Raw genomic sequence first — 20,000 nt, 5'->3', positions numbered from 1 at the left:
GCTGTCCCAACTGTCTCTGAGGTGTCTCAACTGTCTCTGAGGTGTCCCAACTGTCTCTGAGGTGTCCCAGCTGTCTCTGAGGTGTCCCAACTGTCTCTGAGCTGTCCCAACTGTCTCTGAGGTGTCCCAACTGTCTCTGAGGTGTCCCAGCTGTCACTCAGCTGTCCCAACTGTCTCTGAGGTGTCCCAGCTGTCTCTGAGCTGTCCCAACTGTCTCTGAGGTGTCCCAACTGTCTCTGAGGTGTCCCAACTGTCTCTGAGGTGTCTCAACTGTCTCTGAGCTGTCCCAGCTGTCTCTGAGGTGTCCCAACTGTCTCTGAGGTGTCCCAACTGTCTCTGAGGTGTCCCAACTGTCTCTGAGGTGTCCCAACTGTCTCTGAGGTGTCTCAACTGTCTCTGAGCTGTCCCAACTGTCTCTGAGCTGTCCTAACTGTCACTCAGCTGTCCCAACTGTCTCTGAGGTGTCCCAACTGTCTCTGAGGTGTCCCAACTGTCTCTGAGGTGTCCCAACTGTCTCTGAGGTGTCTCAACTGTCTCTGAGGTGTCCCAACTGTCTCTGAGGTGTCCTAACTGTCCCTGAGGTGTCCTAACTGTCTCTGAGGTGTCCCAACTGTCTCTGAGGTGTCCTAACTGTCTCTGAGGTGACCCAACTGTCTCTGAGGTGACCCAACTGTCTCTGAGCTGTCTCAACTGTCTCTGAGGTGTCCCAACTGTCTCTGAGGTGTCCCAACTGTCTCTGAGGTGTCCCAACTGTCTCTGAGCTGTCCCAACTGTCTCTGAGGTGTCCCAACTGTCTCTGAGGTGTCCCAACTGTCTCTGAGGTGTCCCAACTGTCTCTGAGGTGTCCCAACTGTCTTTGAGGTGTCCCAACTGTCACTCAGTTCTCCCAACTGTCTCTGAGGTGTCCCAGCTGTCTCTGAGGTGTCCTAACTGTCTCTGAGGTGTCCCAACTGTCTCTGAGGTGTCCCAACTGTCTCTGAGGTGTCTCAACTGTCTCTGAGGTGTCCCAACTGTCTCTGAGCTGTCCCAACTGTCTCTGAGGTGTCCCAACTGTCTCTGAGGTGTCTCAACTGTCTCTGAGGTGTCCCAACTGTCTCTGAGGTGTCCTAACTGTCTCTGAGGTGTCCCAGCTGTCTCTGAGGTGTCCCAACTGTCTCTGAGCTGTCCCAACTGTCTCTGAGGTGTCCCAACTGTCTCTGAGCTGTCCCAACTGTCTCTGAGGTGTCTCAACTGTCTCTGAGGTGTCCCAACTGTCTCTGAGGTGTCCCAACTGTCTCTGAGGTGTCCCAACTGTCTCTGAGCTGTCCCAACTGTCTCTGAGGTGTCCCAACTGTCTCTGAGGTGTCCCAACTGTCTCTGAGGTGTCCCAACTGTCTCTGAGGTGTCCCAACTGTCTCTGAGCTGTCTCAACTGTCTCTGAGGTGTCTCAACTGTCTCTGAGGTGTCCCAACTGTCTCTGAGGTGTCCCAACTGTCTCTGAGGTGTCCCAACTGTCTCTGAGGTGTCCCAACTGTCTCTGAGGTGTCTCAACTGTCTCTGAGGTGTCCCAGCTGTCTCTGAGGTGTCCCAACTGTCTCTGAGGTGTCCCAACTGTCTCTGAGGTGTCCCAACTGTCTCTGAGGTGTCCCAGCTGTCTCTGAGGTGTCCCAACTGTCTCTGAGCTGTCCCAACTGTCTCTGAGGTGTCCCAACTGTCTCTGAGGTGTCCCAACTGTCTCTGAGCTGTCCCAACTGTCTCTGAGGTGTCCCAACTGTCTCTGAGGTGTCCTAACTGTCTCTGAGGTGTCCCAACTGTCTCTGAGGTGTCTCAACTGTCTCTGAGGTGTCTCAACTGTCTCTGAGGTGTCCCAACTGTCTCTGAGGTGTCCCAACTGTCTCTGAGGTGTCCCAACTGTCTCTGAGGTGTCCTAACTGTCTCTGAGGTGTCCCAACTGTCTCTGAGGTGTCCTAACTGTCTCTGAGGTGTCCCAGCTGTCTCTGAGGTGTCCCAACTGTCTCTGAGGTGTCCCAACTGTCTCTGAGGTGTCCCAACTGTCACTCAGTTCTCCCAACTGTCTCTGAGGTGTCCCAACTGTCTCTGAGGTGTCCCAACTGTCTTTGAGGTGTCCCAACTGTCACTCAGTTCTCCCAACTGTCTCTGAGGTGTCCCAGCTGTCTCTGAGGTGTCCCAGCTGTCTCTGAGGTGTCCTAACTGTCTCTGAGCTGTCCCAACTGTCTCTGAGGTGTCCCAACTGTCTCTGAGGTGTCCTAACTGTCTCTGAGGTGTCCCAACTGTCTCTGAGGTGTCCCAGCTGTCTCTGAGGTGTCCCAACTGTCTCTGAGGTGTCCCAACTGTCTCTGAGGTGTCCTAACTGTCTCTGAGGTGTCCCAACTGTCTCTGAGGTGTCCCAACTGTCTCTGAGGTGTCCCAACTGTCACTCAGCTGTCTCAACTGTCTCTGAGGTGTCCCAACTGTCTCTGAGGTGTCCCAGCTGTCTCTGAGGTGTCCCAACTGTCTCTGAGGTGTCCCAACTGTCTCTGAGCTGTCTCAACTGTCTCTGAGGTGTCCCAACTGTCTCTGAGGTGTCCCAACTGTCTCTGAGGTGTCCCAACTGTCTCTGAGGTGTCTCAACTGTCTCTGAGGTGTCCCAGCTGTCTCTGAGGTGTCCCAACTGTCTCTGAGGTGTCCCAACTGTCTCTGAGCTGTCTCAACTGTCTCTGAGGTGTCCCAACTGTCTCTGAGGTGTCCCAACTGTCTCTGAGGTGTCCCAACTGTCTCTGAGGTGTCTCAACTGTCTCTGAGGTGTCCCAGCTGTCTCTGAGGTGTCCCAGCTGTCTCTGAGGTGTCCTAACTGTCTCTGAGGTGTCCTAACTGTCTCTGAGCTGTCCCAACTGTCTCTGAGCTGTCCCAACTGTCTCTGAGCTGTCCCAACTGTCTCTGAGGTGTCCCAGCTGTCTCTGAGGTGTCCCAACTGTCTCTGAGGTGTCCCAACTGTCTCTGAGGTGTCCTAACTGTCTCTGAGCTGTCCCAACTGTCTCTGAGGTGTCCCAACTGTCTCTGAGGTGTCCCAACTGTCTCTGAGGTGTCCCAACTGTCTCTGAGGTGTCCCAACTGTCTCTGAGGTGTCCCAACTGTCTCTGAGGTGTCCCAACTGTCTCTGAGGTGTCCCAACTGTCTCTGAGGTGTCCCAACTGTCTCTGAGGTGTCCCAGCTGTCTCTGAGGTGTCCCAGCTGTCTCTGAGCTGTCCCAACTGTCTTTGAGGTGTCCCAACTGTCTCTGAGGTGTCTCAACTGTCTCTGAGGTGTCCCAACTGTCTCTGAGGTGTCCCAACTGTCTCTGAGGTGTCCCAGCTGTCTCTGAGGTGTCCCAACTGTCTCTGAGCTGTCCCAACTGTCTCTGAGGTGTCCCAACTGTCTCTGAGGTGTCCTAACTGTCTCTGAGCTGTCCCAACTGTCTCTGAGGTGTCCCAACTGTCTCTGAGGTGTCCCAACTGTCTCTGAGGTGTCCCAACTGTCTCTGAGGTGTCCCAGCTGTCTCTGAGGTGTCCCAACTGTCTCTGAGGTGTCCCAACTGTCTCTGAGGTGTCCCAACTGTCTCTGAGCTGTCCCAACTGTCTCTGAGGTGTCCCAACTGTCTCTGAGGTGTCCCAGCTGTCTCTGAGGTGTCCCAACTGTCTCTGAGGTGTCCCAACTGTCTCTGAGGTGTCCCAACTGTCTCTGAGGTGTCCCAACTGTCTCTGAGGTGTCCCAACTGTCTCTGAGGTGTCCCAACTGTCTCTGAGGTGTCCCAACTGTCTCTGAGGTGTCCCAACTGTCTCTGAGGTGTCCCAACTGTCTCTGAGGTGTCCCAACTGTCTCTGAGGTGTCTCAACTGTCTCTGAGGTGTCTCAACTGTCTCTGAGCTGTCCCAACTGTCTCTGAGGTGTCCCAACTGTCTCTGAGCTGTCCCAGCTGTCTCTGAGGTGTCCCAACTGTCTCTGAGGTGTCCCAACTGTCTCTGAGGTGTCCCAACTGTCTCTGAGGTGTCCCAACTGTCTCTGAGGTGTCCCAACTGTCTCTGAGGTGTCCCAACTGTCTCTGAGGTGTCCCAGCTGTCTCTGAGGTGTCCCAGCTGTCTCTGAGCTGTCCCAACTGTCTTTGAGGTGTCCCAACTGTCTCTGAGGTGTCTCAACTGTCTCTGAGGTGTCCCAACTGTCTCTGAGGTGTCCCAACTGTCTCTGAGGTGTCCCAGCTGTCTCTGAGGTGTCCCAACTGTCTCTGAGCTGTCCCAACTGTCTCTGAGGTGTCCCAACTGTCTCTGAGGTGTCCTAACTGTCTCTGAGCTGTCCCAACTGTCTCTGAGGTGTCCCAACTGTCTCTGAGGTGTCCCAACTGTCTCTGAGGTGTCCCAACTGTCTCTGAGGTGTCCCAGCTGTCTCTGAGGTGTCCCAACTGTCTCTGAGGTGTCCCAACTGTCTCTGAGGTGTCCCAACTGTCTCTGAGCTGTCCCAACTGTCTCTGAGGTGTCCCAACTGTCTCTGAGGTGTCCCAGCTGTCTCTGAGGTGTCCCAACTGTCTCTGAGGTGTCCCAACTGTCTCTGAGGTGTCCCAACTGTCTCTGAGGTGTCCCAACTGTCTCTGAGGTGTCCCAACTGTCTCTGAGGTGTCCCAACTGTCTCTGAGGTGTCCCAACTGTCTCTGAGGTGTCCCAACTGTCTCTGAGGTGTCCCAACTGTCTCTGAGGTGTCTCAACTGTCTCTGAGGTGTCTCAACTGTCTCTGAGCTGTCCCAACTGTCTCTGAGGTGTCCCAACTGTCTCTGAGCTGTCCCAGCTGTCTCTGAGGTGTCCCAACTGTCTCTGAGGTGTCCCAACTGTCTCTGAGGTGTCTCAACTGTCTCTGAGGTGTCCCAACTGTCTCTGAGGTGTCCTAACTGTCTCTGAGGTGTCCCAACTGTCTCTGAGGTGTCCTAACTGTCTCTGAGGTGTCCCAACTGTCTCTGAGCTGTCCCAACTGTCTCTGAGGTGTCCCAACTGTCTCTGAGCTGTCCCAACTGTCTCTGAGGTGTCCCAACTGTCTCTGAACTGTCCCAACTGTCTCTGAGGTGTCCTAACTGTCACTCAGCTGTCTCAACTGTCTCTGAGGTGTCTCAACTGTCTCTGAGCTGTCCCAACTGTCTCTGAGGTGTCCCAACTGTCTCTGAGCTGTCCCAACTGTCTCTGAGCTGTCCCAACTGTCTCTGAGGTGTCCCAACTGTCTCTGAGGTGTCCCAACTGTCTCTGAGCTGTCCCAACTGTCTCTGAGGTGTCCCAACTGTCACTCAGTTCTCCCAACTGTCTCTGAGGTGTCCCAACTGTCTCTGAGGTGTCCCAACTGTCTCTGAGGTGTCTCAACTGTCTCTGAGCTGTCCCAACTGTCTCTGAGCTGTCCCAACTGTCTCTGAGCTGTCCCAACTGTCTCTGAGGTGTCCCAACTGTCTCTGAGGTGTCCCAGCTGTCTCTGAGGTGTCCCAACTGTCTCTGAGCTGTCCCAACTGTCTCTGAGCTGTCCCAGCTGTCTCTGAGGTGTCCCAACTGTCTCTGAGCTGTCCCAACTGTCTCTGAGGTGTCCCAGCTGTCTCTGAGCTGTCCCAACTGTCTCTGAGCTGTCCCAACTGTCTCTGAGGTGTCCCAACTGTCTCTGAGGTGTCCCAACTGTCACTCAGTTCTCCCAACTGTCTCTGAGGTGTCCCAACTGTCTCTGAGGTGTCTCAACTGTCTCTGAGGTGTCCCAACTGTCTCTGAGGTGTCCCAACTGTCTCTGAGGTGTCCCAACTGTCACTCAGTTCTCCCAACTGTCTCTGAGGTGTCTCAACTGTCTCTGAGGTGTCTCAACTGTCTCTGAGGTGTCCCAACTGTCTCTGAGGTGTCCCAACTGTCTCTGAGGTGTCTCAACTGTCTCTGAGGTGTCCTAACTGTCTCTGAGGTGTCCTAACTGTCTCTGAGGTGTCTCAACTGTCTCTGAGGTGTCCCAACTGTCTCTGAGGTGTCCCAGCTGTCTCTGAGGTGTCCCAACTGTCTCTGAACTGTCCCAACTGTCTCTGAGCTGTCCCAACTGTCTCTGAGGTGTCCCAGCTGTCTCTGAGGTGTCCCAACTGTCTCTGAGGTGTCTCAACTGTCTCTGAGGTGTCCCAACTGTCTCTGAACTGTCCCAACTGTCTCTGAGGTGTCCCAACTGTCTCTGAGCAGTCCCAACTGTCTCTGAGGTGTCTCAACTGTCTCTGAGCTGTCCCAACTGTCTCTGAGGTGTCCTAACTGTCACTGAGGTGTCCTAACTGTCACTCAGCTGTCCCAACTGTCACTCAGTTCTCCCAACTGTCTCTGAGGTGTCCCAACTGTCTCTGAGGTGTCTCAACTGTCTCTGAGGTGTCTCAACTGTCTCTGAGGTGTCCCAACTGTCTCTGAGGTGTCCCAACTGTCTCTGAGGTGTCCCAACTGTCTCTGAGGTGTCTCAACTGTCTCTGAGGTGTCCTAACTGTCTCTGAGGTGTCCCAACTGTCTCTGAGGTGTCCCAACTGTCTCTGAGGTGTCCCAACTGTCTCTGAGGTGTCCCAACTGTCTCTGAGCTGTCCCAACTGTCTCTGAGGTGTCCCAACTGTCTCTGAGGTGTCCCAACTGTCTCTGAGGTGTCCCAACTGTCTCTGAGGTGTCCTAACTGTCTCTGAGGTGTCCTAACTGTCACTGAGGTGTCCTAACTGTCACTCAGCTGTCCCAACTGTCACTCAGTTCTCCCAACTGTCTCTGAGGTGTCCCAACTGTCTCTGAGGTGTCCCAACGGTCTTTGAGGTGTCCCAACTGTCTCTGAGGTGTCCTAACTGTCACTCAGCTGTCCCAACTGTCACTCAGTTCTCCCAACTGTCTCTGAGGTGTCCCAACTGTCTCTGAGCTGTCCCAGCTGTCTCTGAGGTGTCCCAACTGTCTCTGAGGTGTCCCAACTGTCTCTGAGGTGTCCCAACTGTCTCTGAGGTGTCTCAACTGTCTCTGAGGTGTCCCAGCTGTCTCTGAGGTGTCCCAACTGTCTCTGAGGTGTCTCAACTGTCTCTGAGGTGTCCCAACTGTCTCTGAGGTGTCCCAACTGTCTCTGAGGTGTCCCAACTGTCTCTGAGGTGTCCCAACTGTCTCTGAGGTGTCCCAACTGTCTCTGAGGTGTCCCAACTGTCTCTGAGGTGTCCCAACTGTCTCTGAGGTGTCCCAACTGTCTCTGAGGTGTCCTAACTGTCACTCAGCTGTCCCAACTGTCTCTGAGGTGTCCCAACTGTCTCTGAGCTGTCTCAACTGTCTCTGAGCTGTCCCAACTGTCTCTGAGCTGTCCCAACTGTCTCTGAGGTGTCCCAACTGTCTCTGAGGTGTCCCAACTGTCTCTGAGGTGTCCCAACTGTCTCTGAGGTGTCCCAACTGTCTCTGAGGTGTCTCAACTGTCTCTGAGCTGTCCCAACTGTCTCTGAGGTGTCTCAACTGTCTCTGAGGTGTCCCAACTGTCTCTGAGGTGTCCCAACTGTCTCTGAGCTGTCCCAACTGTCTCTGAGGTGTCCCAACTGTCTCTGAGCTGTCCCAACTGTCTCTGAGGTGTCCCAGCTGTCTCTGAGGTGTCCCAACTGTCTCTGAGGTGTCCCAACTGTCTCTGAGGTGTCCCAGCTGTCTCTGAGGTGTCCCAACTGTCTCTGAGCTGTCCTAACTGTCACTCAGCTGTCCCAACTGTCTCTGAGGTGTCCCAGCTGTCTCTGAGCTGTCCCAACTGTCTCTGAGCTGTCCTAACTGTCACTCAGCTGTCCCAACTGTCTCTGAGGTGTCCCAGCTGTCTCTGAGCTGTCCCAACTGTCTCTGAGCTGTCCTAACTGTCACTCAGCTGTCCCAACTGTCTCTGAGGTGTCCCAACTGTCTCTGAGGTGTCTCAACTGTCTCTGAGGTGTCCTAACTGTCTCTGAACTGTCCCAGCTGTCTCTGAGGTGTCCCAACTGTCTCTGAGGTGTCCCAACTGTCTCTGAGCTGTCCCAACTGTCTCTGAACTGTCCCAGCTGTCTCTGAGGTGTCCCAACTGTCTCTGAGGTGTCCCAACTGTCTCTGAGCTGTCCCAGCTGTCTCTGAGGTGTCCCAACTGTCTCTGAGGTGTCTCAACTGTCTCTGAGGTGTCCCAACTGTCTCTGAGGTGTCCCAACTGTCTCTGAGCTGTCCCAACTGTCTCTGAGCTGTCCTAACTGTCACTCAGCTGTCCCAACTGTCTCTGAGGTGTCCCAACTGTCTCTGAGGTGTCCCAACTGTCTCTGAGGTGTCCCAACTGTCTCTGAGGTGTCTCAACTGTCTCTGAGGTGTCCCAACTGTCTCTGAGGTGTCCTAACTGTCTCTGAGGTGTCCTAACTGTCTCTGAGGTGTCCCAACTGTCTCTGAGGTGTCCTAACTGTCTCTGAGGTGACCCAACTGTCTCTGAGGTGACCCAACTGTCTCTGAGCTGTCTCAACTGTCTCTGAGGTGTCCCAACTGTCTCTGAGGTGTCCCAACTGTCTCTGAGCTGTCCCAACTGTCTCTGAGGTGTCCCAACTGTCTCTGAGGTGTCTCAACTGTCTCTGAGGTGTCCCAACTGTCTCTGAGGTGTCCCAACTGTCTCTGAGGTGTCCTAACTGTCTCTGAGGTGTCCCAACTGTCTCTGAGGTGTCCCAACTGTCTCTGAGCTGTCCCAACTGTCTCTGAGGTGTCCCAACTGTCTCTGAGGTGTCCCAACTGTCTCTGAGGTGTCCCAACTGTCTCTGAGGTGTCCCAACTGTCTTTGAGGTGTCCCAACTGTCACTCAGTTCTCCCAACTGTCTCTGAGGTGTCCCAGCTGTCTCTGAGGTGTCCTAACTGTCTCTGAGGTGTCCCAACTGTCTCTGAGGTGTCCCAACTGTCTCTGAGGTGTCTCAACTGTCTCTGAGGTGTCCCAACTGTCTCTGAGCTGTCCCAACTGTCTCTGAGGTGTCCCAACTGTCTCTGAGGTGTCTCAACTGTCTCTGAGGTGTCCCAACTGTCTCTGAGGTGTCCCAACTGTCTCTGAGCTGTCCCAACTGTCTCTGAGGTGTCTCAACTGTCTCTGAGGTGTCCCAACTGTCTCTGAGGTGTCCCAACTGTCTCTGAGGTGTCCCAACTGTCTCTGAGCTGTCCCAACTGTCTCTGAGGTGTCCCAACTGTCTCTGAGGTGTCCCAACTGTCTCTGAGGTGTCCCAACTGTCTCTGAGGTGTCCCAACTGTCTCTGAGGTGTCCCAACTGTCTCTGAGGTGTCCCAACTGTCTCTGAGCTGTCTCAACTGTCTCTGAGGTGTCTCAACTGTCTCTGAGGTGTCCCAACTGTCTCTGAGGTGTCCCAACTGTCTCTGAGGTGTCCCAACTGTCTCTGAGGTGTCCCAACTGTCTCTGAGGTGTCTCAACTGTCTCTGAGGTGTCCCAGCTGTCTCTGAGGTGTCCCAACTGTCTCTGAGGTGTCCCAACTGTCTCTGAGGTGTCCCAACTGTCTCTGAGGTGTCCCAGCTGTCTCTGAGGTGTCCCAACTGTCTCTGAGCTGTCCCAACTGTCTCTGAGGTGTCCCAACTGTCTCTGAGGTGTCCCAACTGTCTCTGAGCTGTCTCAACTGTCTCTGAGGTGTCCCAACTGTCTCTGAGGTGTCCCAACTGTCACTGAGGTGTCCCAACTGTCTCTGAGCTGTCCCAACTGTCTCTGAGCTGTCCCAACTGTCTCTGAGGTGTCCCAGCTGTCTCTGAGGTGTCCTAACTGTCTCTGAGGTGTCCCAACTGTCTCTGAGGTGTCCCAACTGTCTCAGAGGTGTCCCAACTGTCTCTGAGGTGTCCCAACTGTCACTGAGGTGTCCCAACTGTCTCTGAGGTGTCCCAACTGTCTCTGAGGTGTCCTAACTGTCTCTGAGGTGTCCCAACTGTCTCTGAGGTGTCTCAACTGTCTCTGAGGTGTCTCAACTGTCTCTGAGCTGTCCCAACTGTCTCTGAGGTGTCCCAACTGTCTCTGAGGTGTCCTAACTGTCTCTGAGGTGTCCCAACTGTCTCTGAGGTGTCCTAACTGTCTCTGAGGTGTCCCAGCTGTCTCTGAGGTGTCCCAACTGTCTCTGAGGTGTCCCAACTGTCTCTGAGGTGTCCCAACTGTCACTCAGTTCTCCCAACTGTCTCTGAGGTGTCCCAACTGTCTCTGAGGTGTCCCAACTGTCTTTGAGGTGTCCCAACTGTCACTCAGTTCTCCCAACTGTCTCTGAGGTGTCCCAGCTGTCTCTGAGGTGTCCTAACTGTCTCTGAGCTGTCCCAACTGTCTCTGAGGTGTCCCAACTGTCTCTGAGGTGTCCTAACTGTCTCTGAGGTGTCTCAACTGTCTCTGAGGTGTCCCAGCTGTCTCTGAGGTGTCCCAACTGTCTCTGAGCTGTCCCAACTGTCTCTGAGGTGTCCCAACTGTCTCTGAGGTGTCCTAACTGTCTCTGAGCTGTCCCAACTGTCTCTGAGGTGTCCCAACTGTCTCTGAGGTGTCCCAACTGTCTCTGAGGTGTCCCAACTGTCTCTGAGGTGTCCCAACTGTCTCTGAGGTGTCCCAACTGTCTCTGAGGTGTCCCAACTGTCTCTGAGGTGTCCCAGCTGTCTCTGAGGTGTCCCAGCTGTCTCTGAGCTGTCCCAACTGTCTCTGAGGTGTCCCAACTGTCTCTGAGGTGTCCCAACTGTCTCTGAGGTGTCCCAACTGTCTCTGAGGTGTCCCAACTGTCTCTGAGGTGTCCTAACTGTCTCTGAGCTGTCCCAGCTGTCTCTGAGGTGTCCCAACTGTCTCTGAGGTGTCCCAACTGTCTCTGAGCTGTCCCAGCTGTCTCTGAGCTGTCCCAACTGTCTCTGAGGTGTCCCAACTGTCTCTGAGGTGTCCCAACTGTCTCTGAGGTGTCCCAACTGTCTCTGAGGTGTCCCAGCTGTCTCTGAGGTGTCCCAGCTGTCTCTGAGCTGTCCCAACTGTCTCTGAGGTGTCCCAACTGTCTCTGAGGTGTCCCAACTGTCTCTGAGGTGTCCCAACTGTCTCTGAGGTGTCCCAGCTGTCTCTGAGGTGTCCCAGCTGTCTCTGAGCTGTCCCAACTGTCTTTGAGGTGTCCCAACTGTCTCTGAGGTGTCTCAACTGTCTCTGAGGTGTCCCAACTGTCTCTGAGGTGTCCCAACTGTCTCTGAGGTGTCCCAACTGTCTCTGAGCTGTCCCAACTGTCTCTGAGGTGTCTCAACTGTCTCTGAGGTGTCTCAACTGTCTCTGAGGTGTCTCAACTGTCTCTGAGGTGTCCCAACTGTCTCTGAGGTGTCCCAACTGTCTCTGAGCTGTCCCAACTGTCTCTGAGCTGTCCCAACTGTCTCTGAGGTGTCCCAACTGTCTCTGAGGTGTCCCAACTGTCTCTGAGGTGTCCCAACTGTCTCTGAGGTGTCCCAACTGTCTCTGAGGTGTCCCAACTGTCTCTGAGGTGTCCTAACTGTCTCTGAGGTGTCCCAACTGTCTCTGAGCTGTCCCAACTGTCTCTGAGGTGTCCCAACTGTCTCTGAACTGTCCCAACTGTCTCTGAGGTGTCCCAGCTGTCTCTGAACTGTCCTAACTGTCACTCAGCTGTCTCAACTGTCTCTGAGGTGTCTCAACTGTCTCTGAGCTGTCCCAACTGTCTCTGAGGTGTCCCAACTGTCTCTGAGCTGTCCTAACTGTCTCTGAGGTGTCCCAACTGTCTCTGAGGTGTCTCAACTGTCTCTGAGGTGACCCAACTGTCTCTGAGGTGTCCCAACTGTCTCTGAGGTGTCCCAGCTGTCTCTGAGGTGTCCCAACTGTCTCTGAGCTGTCCCAACTGTCTCTGAGCTGTCCCAACTGTCTCTGAGGTGTCCCAACTGTCTCTGAGCTGTCCCAACTGTCTCTGAGGTGTCCCAACTGTCTCTGAGGTGTCCCAACTGTCTCTGAGGTGTCCCAGCTGTCTCTGAGGTGTCCCAACTGTCTCTGAGGTGTCCCAACTGTCACTCAGTTCTCCCAACTGTCTCTGAGGTGTCCCAGCTGTCTCTGAGGTGTCCCAACTGTCTCTGAGGTGTCCCAACTGTCTCTGAGGTGTCCTAACTGTCTCTGAGGTGTCCCAACTGTCACTCAGTTCTCCCAACTGTCTCTGAGGTGTCCCAGCTGTCTCTGAGGTGTCTCAACTGTCTCTGAGGTGTCCTAACTGTCTCTGAGGTGTCCTAACTGTCTCTGAGGTGTCTCAACTGTCTCTGAGGTGTCCCAACTGTCTCTGAGGTGTCTCAACTGTCTCTGAGGTGTCCCAACTGTCTCTGAGGTGTCCTAACTGTCTCTGAGCTGTCCCAACTGTCTCTGAGGTGTCCTAACTGTCTCTGAGGTGTCCCAACTGTCTCTGAGGTGTCCTAACTGTCTCTGAGGTGTCCCAACTGTCTCTGAGCTGTCCCAACTGTCTCTGAGGTGTCCCAGCTGTCTCTGAGGTGTCCCAACTGTCTCTGAACTGTCCCAACTGTCTCTGAGCTGTCCCAACTGTCTCTGAGGTGTCCCAGCTGTCTCTGAGGTGTCCCAACTGTCTCTGAGGTGTCTCAACTGTCTCTGAGGTGTCCCAACTGTCTCTGAACTGTCCCAACTGTCTCTGAGGTGTCCCAACTGTCTCTGAGCTGTCCCAACTGTCTCTGAGGTGTCTCAACTGTCACTGAGGTGTCCCAACTGTCTCTGAGGTGTCCCAACTGTCTCTGAGGTGTCCTAACTGTCTCTGAGGTGTCCCAACTGTCTCTGAGGTGTCCCAACTGTCTCTGAGGTGTCCCAACTGTCTCTGAGGTGTCCCAACTGTCTCTGAGGTGTCCTAACTGTCTCTGAGGTGTCCCAACTGTCCCTCATCTCTCCCAACTGTCTCTGAGGTGTCCTAACTGTCACTCAGCTGTCCTAACTGTCACTCATCTCTCCCAACTGTCTCTGAGGTGTCTCAACTGTCTCTGAGGTGTCCCAACTGTCTCTGAGCTGTCCCAACTGTCTCTGAGGTGTCCCAACTGTCTCTGAGCTGTCCCAACTGTCTCTGAGCTGTCCCAACTGTCTCTGAGCTGTCCCAGCTGTCTCTGAGCTGTCTCAACTGTCTCTGAGGTGTCCCAACTGTCTCTGAGGTGTCCCAACTGTCTCTGAGGTGTCCCAACTGTCTCTGAGGTGTCCCAGCTGTCTCTGAGGTGTCTCAACTGTCTCTGAGGTGTCCCAACTGTCTCTGAGCTGTCCCAGCTGTCTCTGAGCTGTCCCAGCTGTCTCTGAGGTGTCCCAACTGTCTCTGAGGTGTCCCAACTGTCTCTGAGCTGTCCCAACTGTCTCTGAGCTGTCCCAACTGTCTCTGAGGTGTCCTAACTGTCTCTGAGGTGTCCCAACTGTCTCTGAGCTGTCCCAACTGTCTCTGAGCTGTCCCAACTGTCTCTGAGCTGTCCCAACTGTCTCTGAGGTGTCCCAACTGTCTCTGAGGTGTCCCAACTGTCACTGAGCTGTCCCAACTGTCTCTGAGGTGTCCCAACTGTCTCTGAGCTGTCCCAACTGTCTCTGAACTGTCCCAACTGTCTCTGAGCTGTCCCAACTGTCTCTGAGCTGTCCCAACTGTCTCTGAGGTGTCCCAACTGTCTCTGAGGTGTCCCAACTGTCACTGAGCTGTCCCAACTGTCTCTGAGGTGTCCCAACTGTCTCTGAACTGTCCCAACTGTCACTCATCTCTCCCAACTGTCTCTGAGCTGTCCCAACTGTCTCTGAGCTGTCCCAACTGTCTCTGAGGTGTCCCAACTGTCTCTGAGGTGTCCCAACTGTCTCTGAGGTGTCCCAACTGTCTCTGAGCTGTCCCAACTGTCTCTGAGGTGTCCCAACTGTCTCTGAGGTGTCCCAACTGTCTCTGAGGTGTCCCAACTGTCTCTGAGGTGTCCCAACTGTCACTGAACTGTCCCAACTGTCACTCATCTCTCCCAACTGTCTCTGAGCTGTCCCAACTGTCTCTGAGGTGTCCCAACTGTCTCTGAACTGTCCCAACTGTCTCTGAGGTGTCCCAACTGTCTCTGAGGTGTCCCAACTGTCTCTGAGGTGTCCTAACTGTCACTGAGCTGTCCCAACTGTCTCTGAGGTGTCCCAACTGTCTCTGAGGTGTCCCAACTGTCTCTGAGGTGTCCCAACTGTCTCTGAGGTGTCCCAACTGTCTCTGAGGTGTCCTAACTGTCTCTGAGGTGTCCTAACTGTCTCTGAGGTGTCCCAACTGTCTCTGAGGTGTCCCAACTGTCTCTGAGCTGTCCCAACTGTCTCTGAGCTGTCCCAACTGTCTCTGAGGTGTCCCAACTGTCTCTGAGGTGTCCCAACTGTCTCTGAGGTGTCCCAACTGTCACTCAGCTGTCCCAACTGTCTCTGAGGTGTCCCAACTGTCTCTGAGCTGTCCCAACTGTCTCTGAGCTGTCCCAACTGTCTCTGAGGTGTCCCAACTGTCTCTGAACTGTCCCAACTGTCTCTGAGCTGTCCCAACTGTCTCTGAGGTGTCCCAACTGTCTCTGAGCTGTCCCAACTGTCTCTGAGGTGTCCCAACTGTCTCTGAGGTGTCCCAACTGTCTCTGAGGTGTCCCAACTGTCTCTGAGGTGTCCCAACTGTCTCTGAGCTGTCCCAACTGTCTCTGAGGTGTCCCAACTGTCACTGAGCTGTCCCAACTGTCTCTGAGGTGTCCCAACTGTCTCTGAGGTGTCCCAACTGTCTCTGAGGTGTCCCAACTGTCACTGAGCTGTCCCAACTGTCTCTGAGCTGTCCCAACTGTCTCTGAGGTGTCCCAACTGTCACTCATCTCTCCCAACTGTCTCTGAGGTGACCTAACTGTCACTCATCTCTCCCAACTGTCTCTGAGCTGTCCCAACTGTCTCTGAGGTGTCCCAACTGTCTCTGAGGTGTCCCAACTGTCTCTGAGGTGTCCCAACTGTCTCTGAGGTGTCCTAACTGTCTCTGAGGTGTCCCAACTGTCTCTGAGGTGTCCCAACTGTCTCTGAGGTGTCCCAACTGTCACTCAGTTCTCCCAACTGTCTCTGAGGTGTCCCAACTGTCACTGAGCTGTCCCAACTGTCTCTGAGCTGTCCCAACTGTCTCTGAGGTGTCCCAACTGTCACTCAGTTCTCCCAACTGTCTCTGAGGTGTCCCAACTGTCTCTGAGGTGTCCCAACTGTCTCTGAGCTGTCCCAACTGTCTCTGAGGTGTCCTAACTGTCTCTGAGCTGTCCCAACTGTCTCTGAGGTGTCCCAACTGTCTCTGAGGTGTCCTAACTGTCTCTGAGCTGTCCCAACTGTCTCTGAGGTGTCCCAACTGTCTCTGAGCTGTCCCAACTGTCTCTGAGGTGTCCCAACTGTCTCTGAGGTGTCCTAACTGTCTCTGAGGTGTCTCAACTGTCTCTGAGCTGTCTCAACTGTCTCTGAGGTGTCCCAACTGTCTCTGAGGTGTCCCAACTGTCTCTGAGCTGTCCCAACTGTCTCTGAGCTGTCTCAACTGTCTCTGAGGTGTCCCAACTGTCTCTGAGGTGTCCCAACTGTCTCTGAGCTGTCCCAACTGTCTCTGAGCTGTCCCAACTGTCTCTGAGGTGTCCCAACTGTCTCTGAGCTGTCCCAACTGTCTCTGAGCTGTCCCAACTGTCTCTGAGCTGTCCCAACTGTCTCTGAGCTGTCCCAACTGTCTCTGAGGTGTCCCAACTGTCTCTGAGGTGTCCCAACTGTCTCTGAGGTGTCCCAACTGTCTCTGACGTGTCCCAACTGTCACTCACGCAGGTTCCAGTCCGAGAGCGTGTCGTCATCGTCGTCCTCGTCGTCGTCGATGGGCTCCCCCTCCTCCCCCTCCCCTCCCTCGTGCTGCAGGGTGACGGTGCGGGACTTGTGGAAGCGCGGCTTGATGTCCTGCTCACTGTCCGGTACCGTGTCATCCTCCTCCTCCACGTCCCCCTGGGAGAGGAGGGAGAGGGGGGAGGGAGGGGGAAGATGGGGGAGAGATAGAGGAGGGAGAGAGAGAGAGAGAGAGAGAGAGAGAGAGAGAGAGAGAGAGAGAGAGAGAGGAGAGGTGTGGGGGGGATGGGGAGAGAGAGAGGAGAGGTGTGGGGGGGATGGGGAGAGAGAGAGAGGAGAGGTGTGGGGGGGATAGGGAGAGAGAGAGAGGAGAGGTGTGGGGGGGATAGGGAGAGGAGTGAGAGAGAGGGAGGGGAGAGAGAGGTGAGAGTGGGGGAGAAAGAGAGGTGTGAGGGGGGAGAGAGAGCGAGGAAAAGAGAGATTAGATAAAGGGAGAGAGAAGACAGAGAGGGGAATATGATGAAAGGCATGAGTGTGGGAGGAGAGAAGGCGAGAGAACGTGATTCTTCCGTTTATTCTAATTCTGGGATAGAAGTGAAGCCGTTATGTAAGGTGTCCAACTACACAGACTTCATCCCCTCCGTGCTCACCTTTAGCAGGATGATGTCGATCTCAGAGTACTTCATCCCGTTCACCAGGATAGGGATGAGTCTGCAAAGAGGAGGAGAAGCGTTTGAACTTTGAACACACCTCAGGTCCACTGTCTGTACTGTGGTCTAATCTATTTTATTACTTGCCTATCCTAAAGTCAGGCTTTCGAAAACGTATTATTTATTTGTTTCCAATCGCTGCCTGGTTGGTCAAGTGGGCGGAAGAACTACAGTATATCTCAGAAGTGAGTACACCCTTTAGATTTTTGCAAATATTCTGTTATATCCTTTCAGGGGATAACATTATCCTACTGAAACTTTGATATAACTTAAAGTAGTCAGTGTGCTGCTTGAATAACAGTATAGATTTATTGTCCTTTGAAAATTACTCAGTACACAGCTGTTAATGTCTAAACAGCTGGCAACAAAAGTGAGTACACCCCATAGTGAACATGTCCTAATTGTGCCCAATGATGTTGTTTTCCCGCCCTGGTGTCGTGACTCGTTAGTGTTACAAGGATTCAGGTGTAAATGATAAGCAGGGCTGTTAAATTTGGTGTTTTGGGCACAATTCTCACTGAATGCTGGACAACATGGCACCTCATGGCAAGGAACTCTCTGAGCGGCTGAAAAAAAGGATTATTGCGCTTCACAAAGATGGCCTTGGCTATAAGAAGATTGCCAACACCCTGAAAATGAGTTGCAGCACAGTGGCTAAGATCATACAGCGGTTTTCCAGGACAGGTTCCACTCGGAACAGGCCTCGCCAGGGTCGACCAAAGAAGTTGAGTCCACGTGCTCAGCGTCATATCCAGAGGTTGGTTTCCAAAAATAGATGTGCGAGTGCTTCCAGCATTGCTGCAGAGGTTGCAGAAGTGGAATGTCAGCCTGTCAGTGCCTAGACCATACGCCGCACACTGCATCAAATCGGTTTGTATGGCCGTCGCCCCAGACAGAAGCCTCTTCTGAAACCGATGCATAAGAAAGCCCGCAAACAGTTTGCTGAAGACAATGAATCCAAGAACATGAGTTACTGGAACCATGTCCTGTGGTCTGATGAGACCAAAATAAACCTGTTTGGGTCAGATGGTGTCCGGCGTGTGTGGCAGCACCCTGGTGAGGAGTACCAAGACAAATGTGTTTTGCCTACAGTCAAGCATGGTGGTGGCAGCATCATGGTCTGGGGCTGCATGAGTGCTGCCGGCACTGGGGAGCTGCATTTCATTGAGGGACACATGAATTCCAATATATACTGTGACATCCTGCAGCAGAGCATGATCCCCTCTCTTCGAAAACTGGGCCGTAGGGCAGTTTTCCAATATGATAATGACCCTAAACACACCTCCAAGATGACAACGGCCTTGCTGAAGAAGCTGAAGGTTAAGGTGATGGACTGGCCAAGTATGTCTCCAGACCTAAACCCAATTGAGCACATGTGGGGCATCCTCAAGAGGAAGGTGGAGGAGTGCAAGGTGTCCAACATCCGTGGGCTCCGTGATGTCGTCATGGAGGAGTGGAAGAAGATTCCAGAAGCAACCTGTGCAGCTCTGGTGAATTCCATGCCCAGGAGGGTTAAAGCAGTGCTAGATAACAATGGTGGTCAGACAAAATATTGACACTTTGGGCACAATTTAGACATGTTCACTATGGGGTGTACTCACTTTTGTTGCCAGCTGTTTAGACATTAACAGCTGTGTACTGAGTAATTTTCAATGGACAATACTGTTATTCAAGCAGCACACTGACTACTTTAAGTTATATCAAAGTTTCATTAAGATAGTGTTATCCCCTGAAAGGATATGACAGAATATTTGCAAAAATCTAAAGGGTGTACTCACTTTTGAGATATACTGTATATAATAGATATTTTATACATTTTACAACAGGGTTCCCACACCTTCTGAAACATCAAATTCAAGCACCTATCAAGGACTTTCAAGACTCAACTCCCTCAAATTCAAGGACCCAACACGGCATAGTTTGAGAGATCTAGATGAGAATTTATATAATAGGAACTATCCGACAACAATTAAAAAGAGAGGCTTGAATGTGTGAACACGATAATACAAATATTGTGGGGGGGGAAAAAAGATCTGTAGCGTGGGCCGAACCATCGTGCCTACTGAGGCGGGGGTTGTACTCACTGGACCATGTGACCTGACAGGGCCTCTTTGCAGATGGGCTGCTCCGCCAGGGTCAGCCAGAACTCACAGGCCTCCAGGGACACGTTCTCATCTGGGTCCTGGGTCCGCTGGAGCATGTACTGATGGAGGGAGGAGGGGAGAGAGGGAGAGAAAGGGAGTTAAAAAGAGAAAGACATGAGAGGGTAGAACAAAAGAGAAAAAGGGTGAGAAAAAGGATAGAAAGAGAGAAAAATGTATTGGTAGAGAATAACGAAAACACACAGACAGAGAGACTATCGTAGAGAGAGAGAGAGAGAGAGAGAGAGAGAGAGAGAGAGAGAGAGAGAGAGAGAGAGAGAGAGAGACAGCAGTCATGGAAGGCTGGCTGTGCAGGAGTGAAAAGCTGAAAGGTTTGTGGGGTTAAAGGTCAGAGGATGTTGTTGTGGTCACCTGGATGATGCTGTGCATGTGAGGGATGAGTCTGTCTATCCGGACCTCCAGCAGCATCACCAGCGCCCGGCACACGTTCTTCCTCACCTCGCAGTCCTCATCCCCCGCCAACGCAAACAGACTCTGGGGGGAGGGAGGGAGGGTGGGGCAGGAGGGAGGTGAAGGAGGGATGAGGGGGGGAGGAGAGGAGGGAGGGAGACATCACAGTTCTTCACTCAGTTGAATATGTACATTTACCTGTTTCTGTGTCATTATACCGCGGATTGGTCGATAACTAATTAATTGATTAATTGCATTTCTAGAGCACCTTTCTACCAGGTTCTCAAAGCTCTCTGTGTGGGGAGCGTCTGTGACGGGCGCAATAGAGGACAGGTGTCTCTTTTAGAATAAACGATTTCATCTCGATTGGACTAGTTTATTTATTAAATCAAAAATAACAATGGAAAAAAAGAAAAGAAAAGATCTCTATTTATTTTTTTACCCAGTCATGGTATAACGTGGCAGAAACAGGGATCAGGGTGGCAACTGCAAATCGTTTGTTTTACATTCCAGATCTTACCGGCTCAGCTCAGAGTGAGAGGCAGAACATGGAACGTTTGTCAGAGACGGTGATCAGTGTGTTAGAGTGGTGTGTTGGTGTGGTGTGTTAGTGTGGTGTGTTAGTGAGGTGTGTTAGTGTGGTGTGTTAGAGTGGTGTGTGAGTGTGGTGTGTTAGTGTGGTGTGTTAGAGTGGTGTGTTAGTGCGGTGTGTTAGTGCGGTGTGTTAGTGCGGTGTGTTAGTGCGGTGTGTTAGTGTGGTGTGTTAGTGCGGTGTGTTAGTGCGGTGTGTTAGTGCGGTGTGTTAGTGCGGTGTGTTAGTGAGGTGTGTTAGTGTGGTGTGTTAGAGTGGTGTGTGAGTGTGGTGTGTTAGAGTGGTGTGTTAGTGCGGTGTGTTAGTGCGGTGTGTTAGTGCGGTGTGTTAGTGCGGTGTGTTAGTGTGGTGTGTTAGTGCGGTGTGTTAGTGCGGTGTGTTAGTGCGGT

At 53.0% G+C, this 20,000-nt stretch overlaps 1 protein-coding gene across 1 annotated transcript in view; it reads right to left on the bottom strand.

Moving 5' to 3' along the window:
• tnpo2b (transportin 2b) overlaps positions 1–20,000 on the bottom strand; it is a gene marked incomplete at its 5' end in the record, with an annotated part of 42,960 nt that overhangs the window by 16,781 nt on the left and 6,179 nt on the right. The window contains 4 exons of the mRNA XM_080523668.1: positions 15,742–15,916; positions 16,408–16,468; positions 18,552–18,670; positions 18,981–19,103. Coding sequence (XP_080379794.1) covers positions 15,742–15,916; positions 16,408–16,468; positions 18,552–18,670; positions 18,981–19,103 — 478 coding nt within the window. The remainder of the gene's footprint in view (positions 1–15,741; positions 15,917–16,407; positions 16,469–18,551; positions 18,671–18,980; positions 19,104–20,000) is intronic.

This window comes from Nansenia antarctica, assembly GCF_963989245.1.
Source record: "Nansenia antarctica genome assembly, chromosome: 2".
NCBI lineage: Eukaryota > Metazoa > Chordata > Actinopteri > Argentiniformes > Microstomatidae > Nansenia > Nansenia antarctica.
Note: the sequence above shows the minus strand (reverse complement) of the source record. Positions and strands in the feature narration are given on the sequence as shown.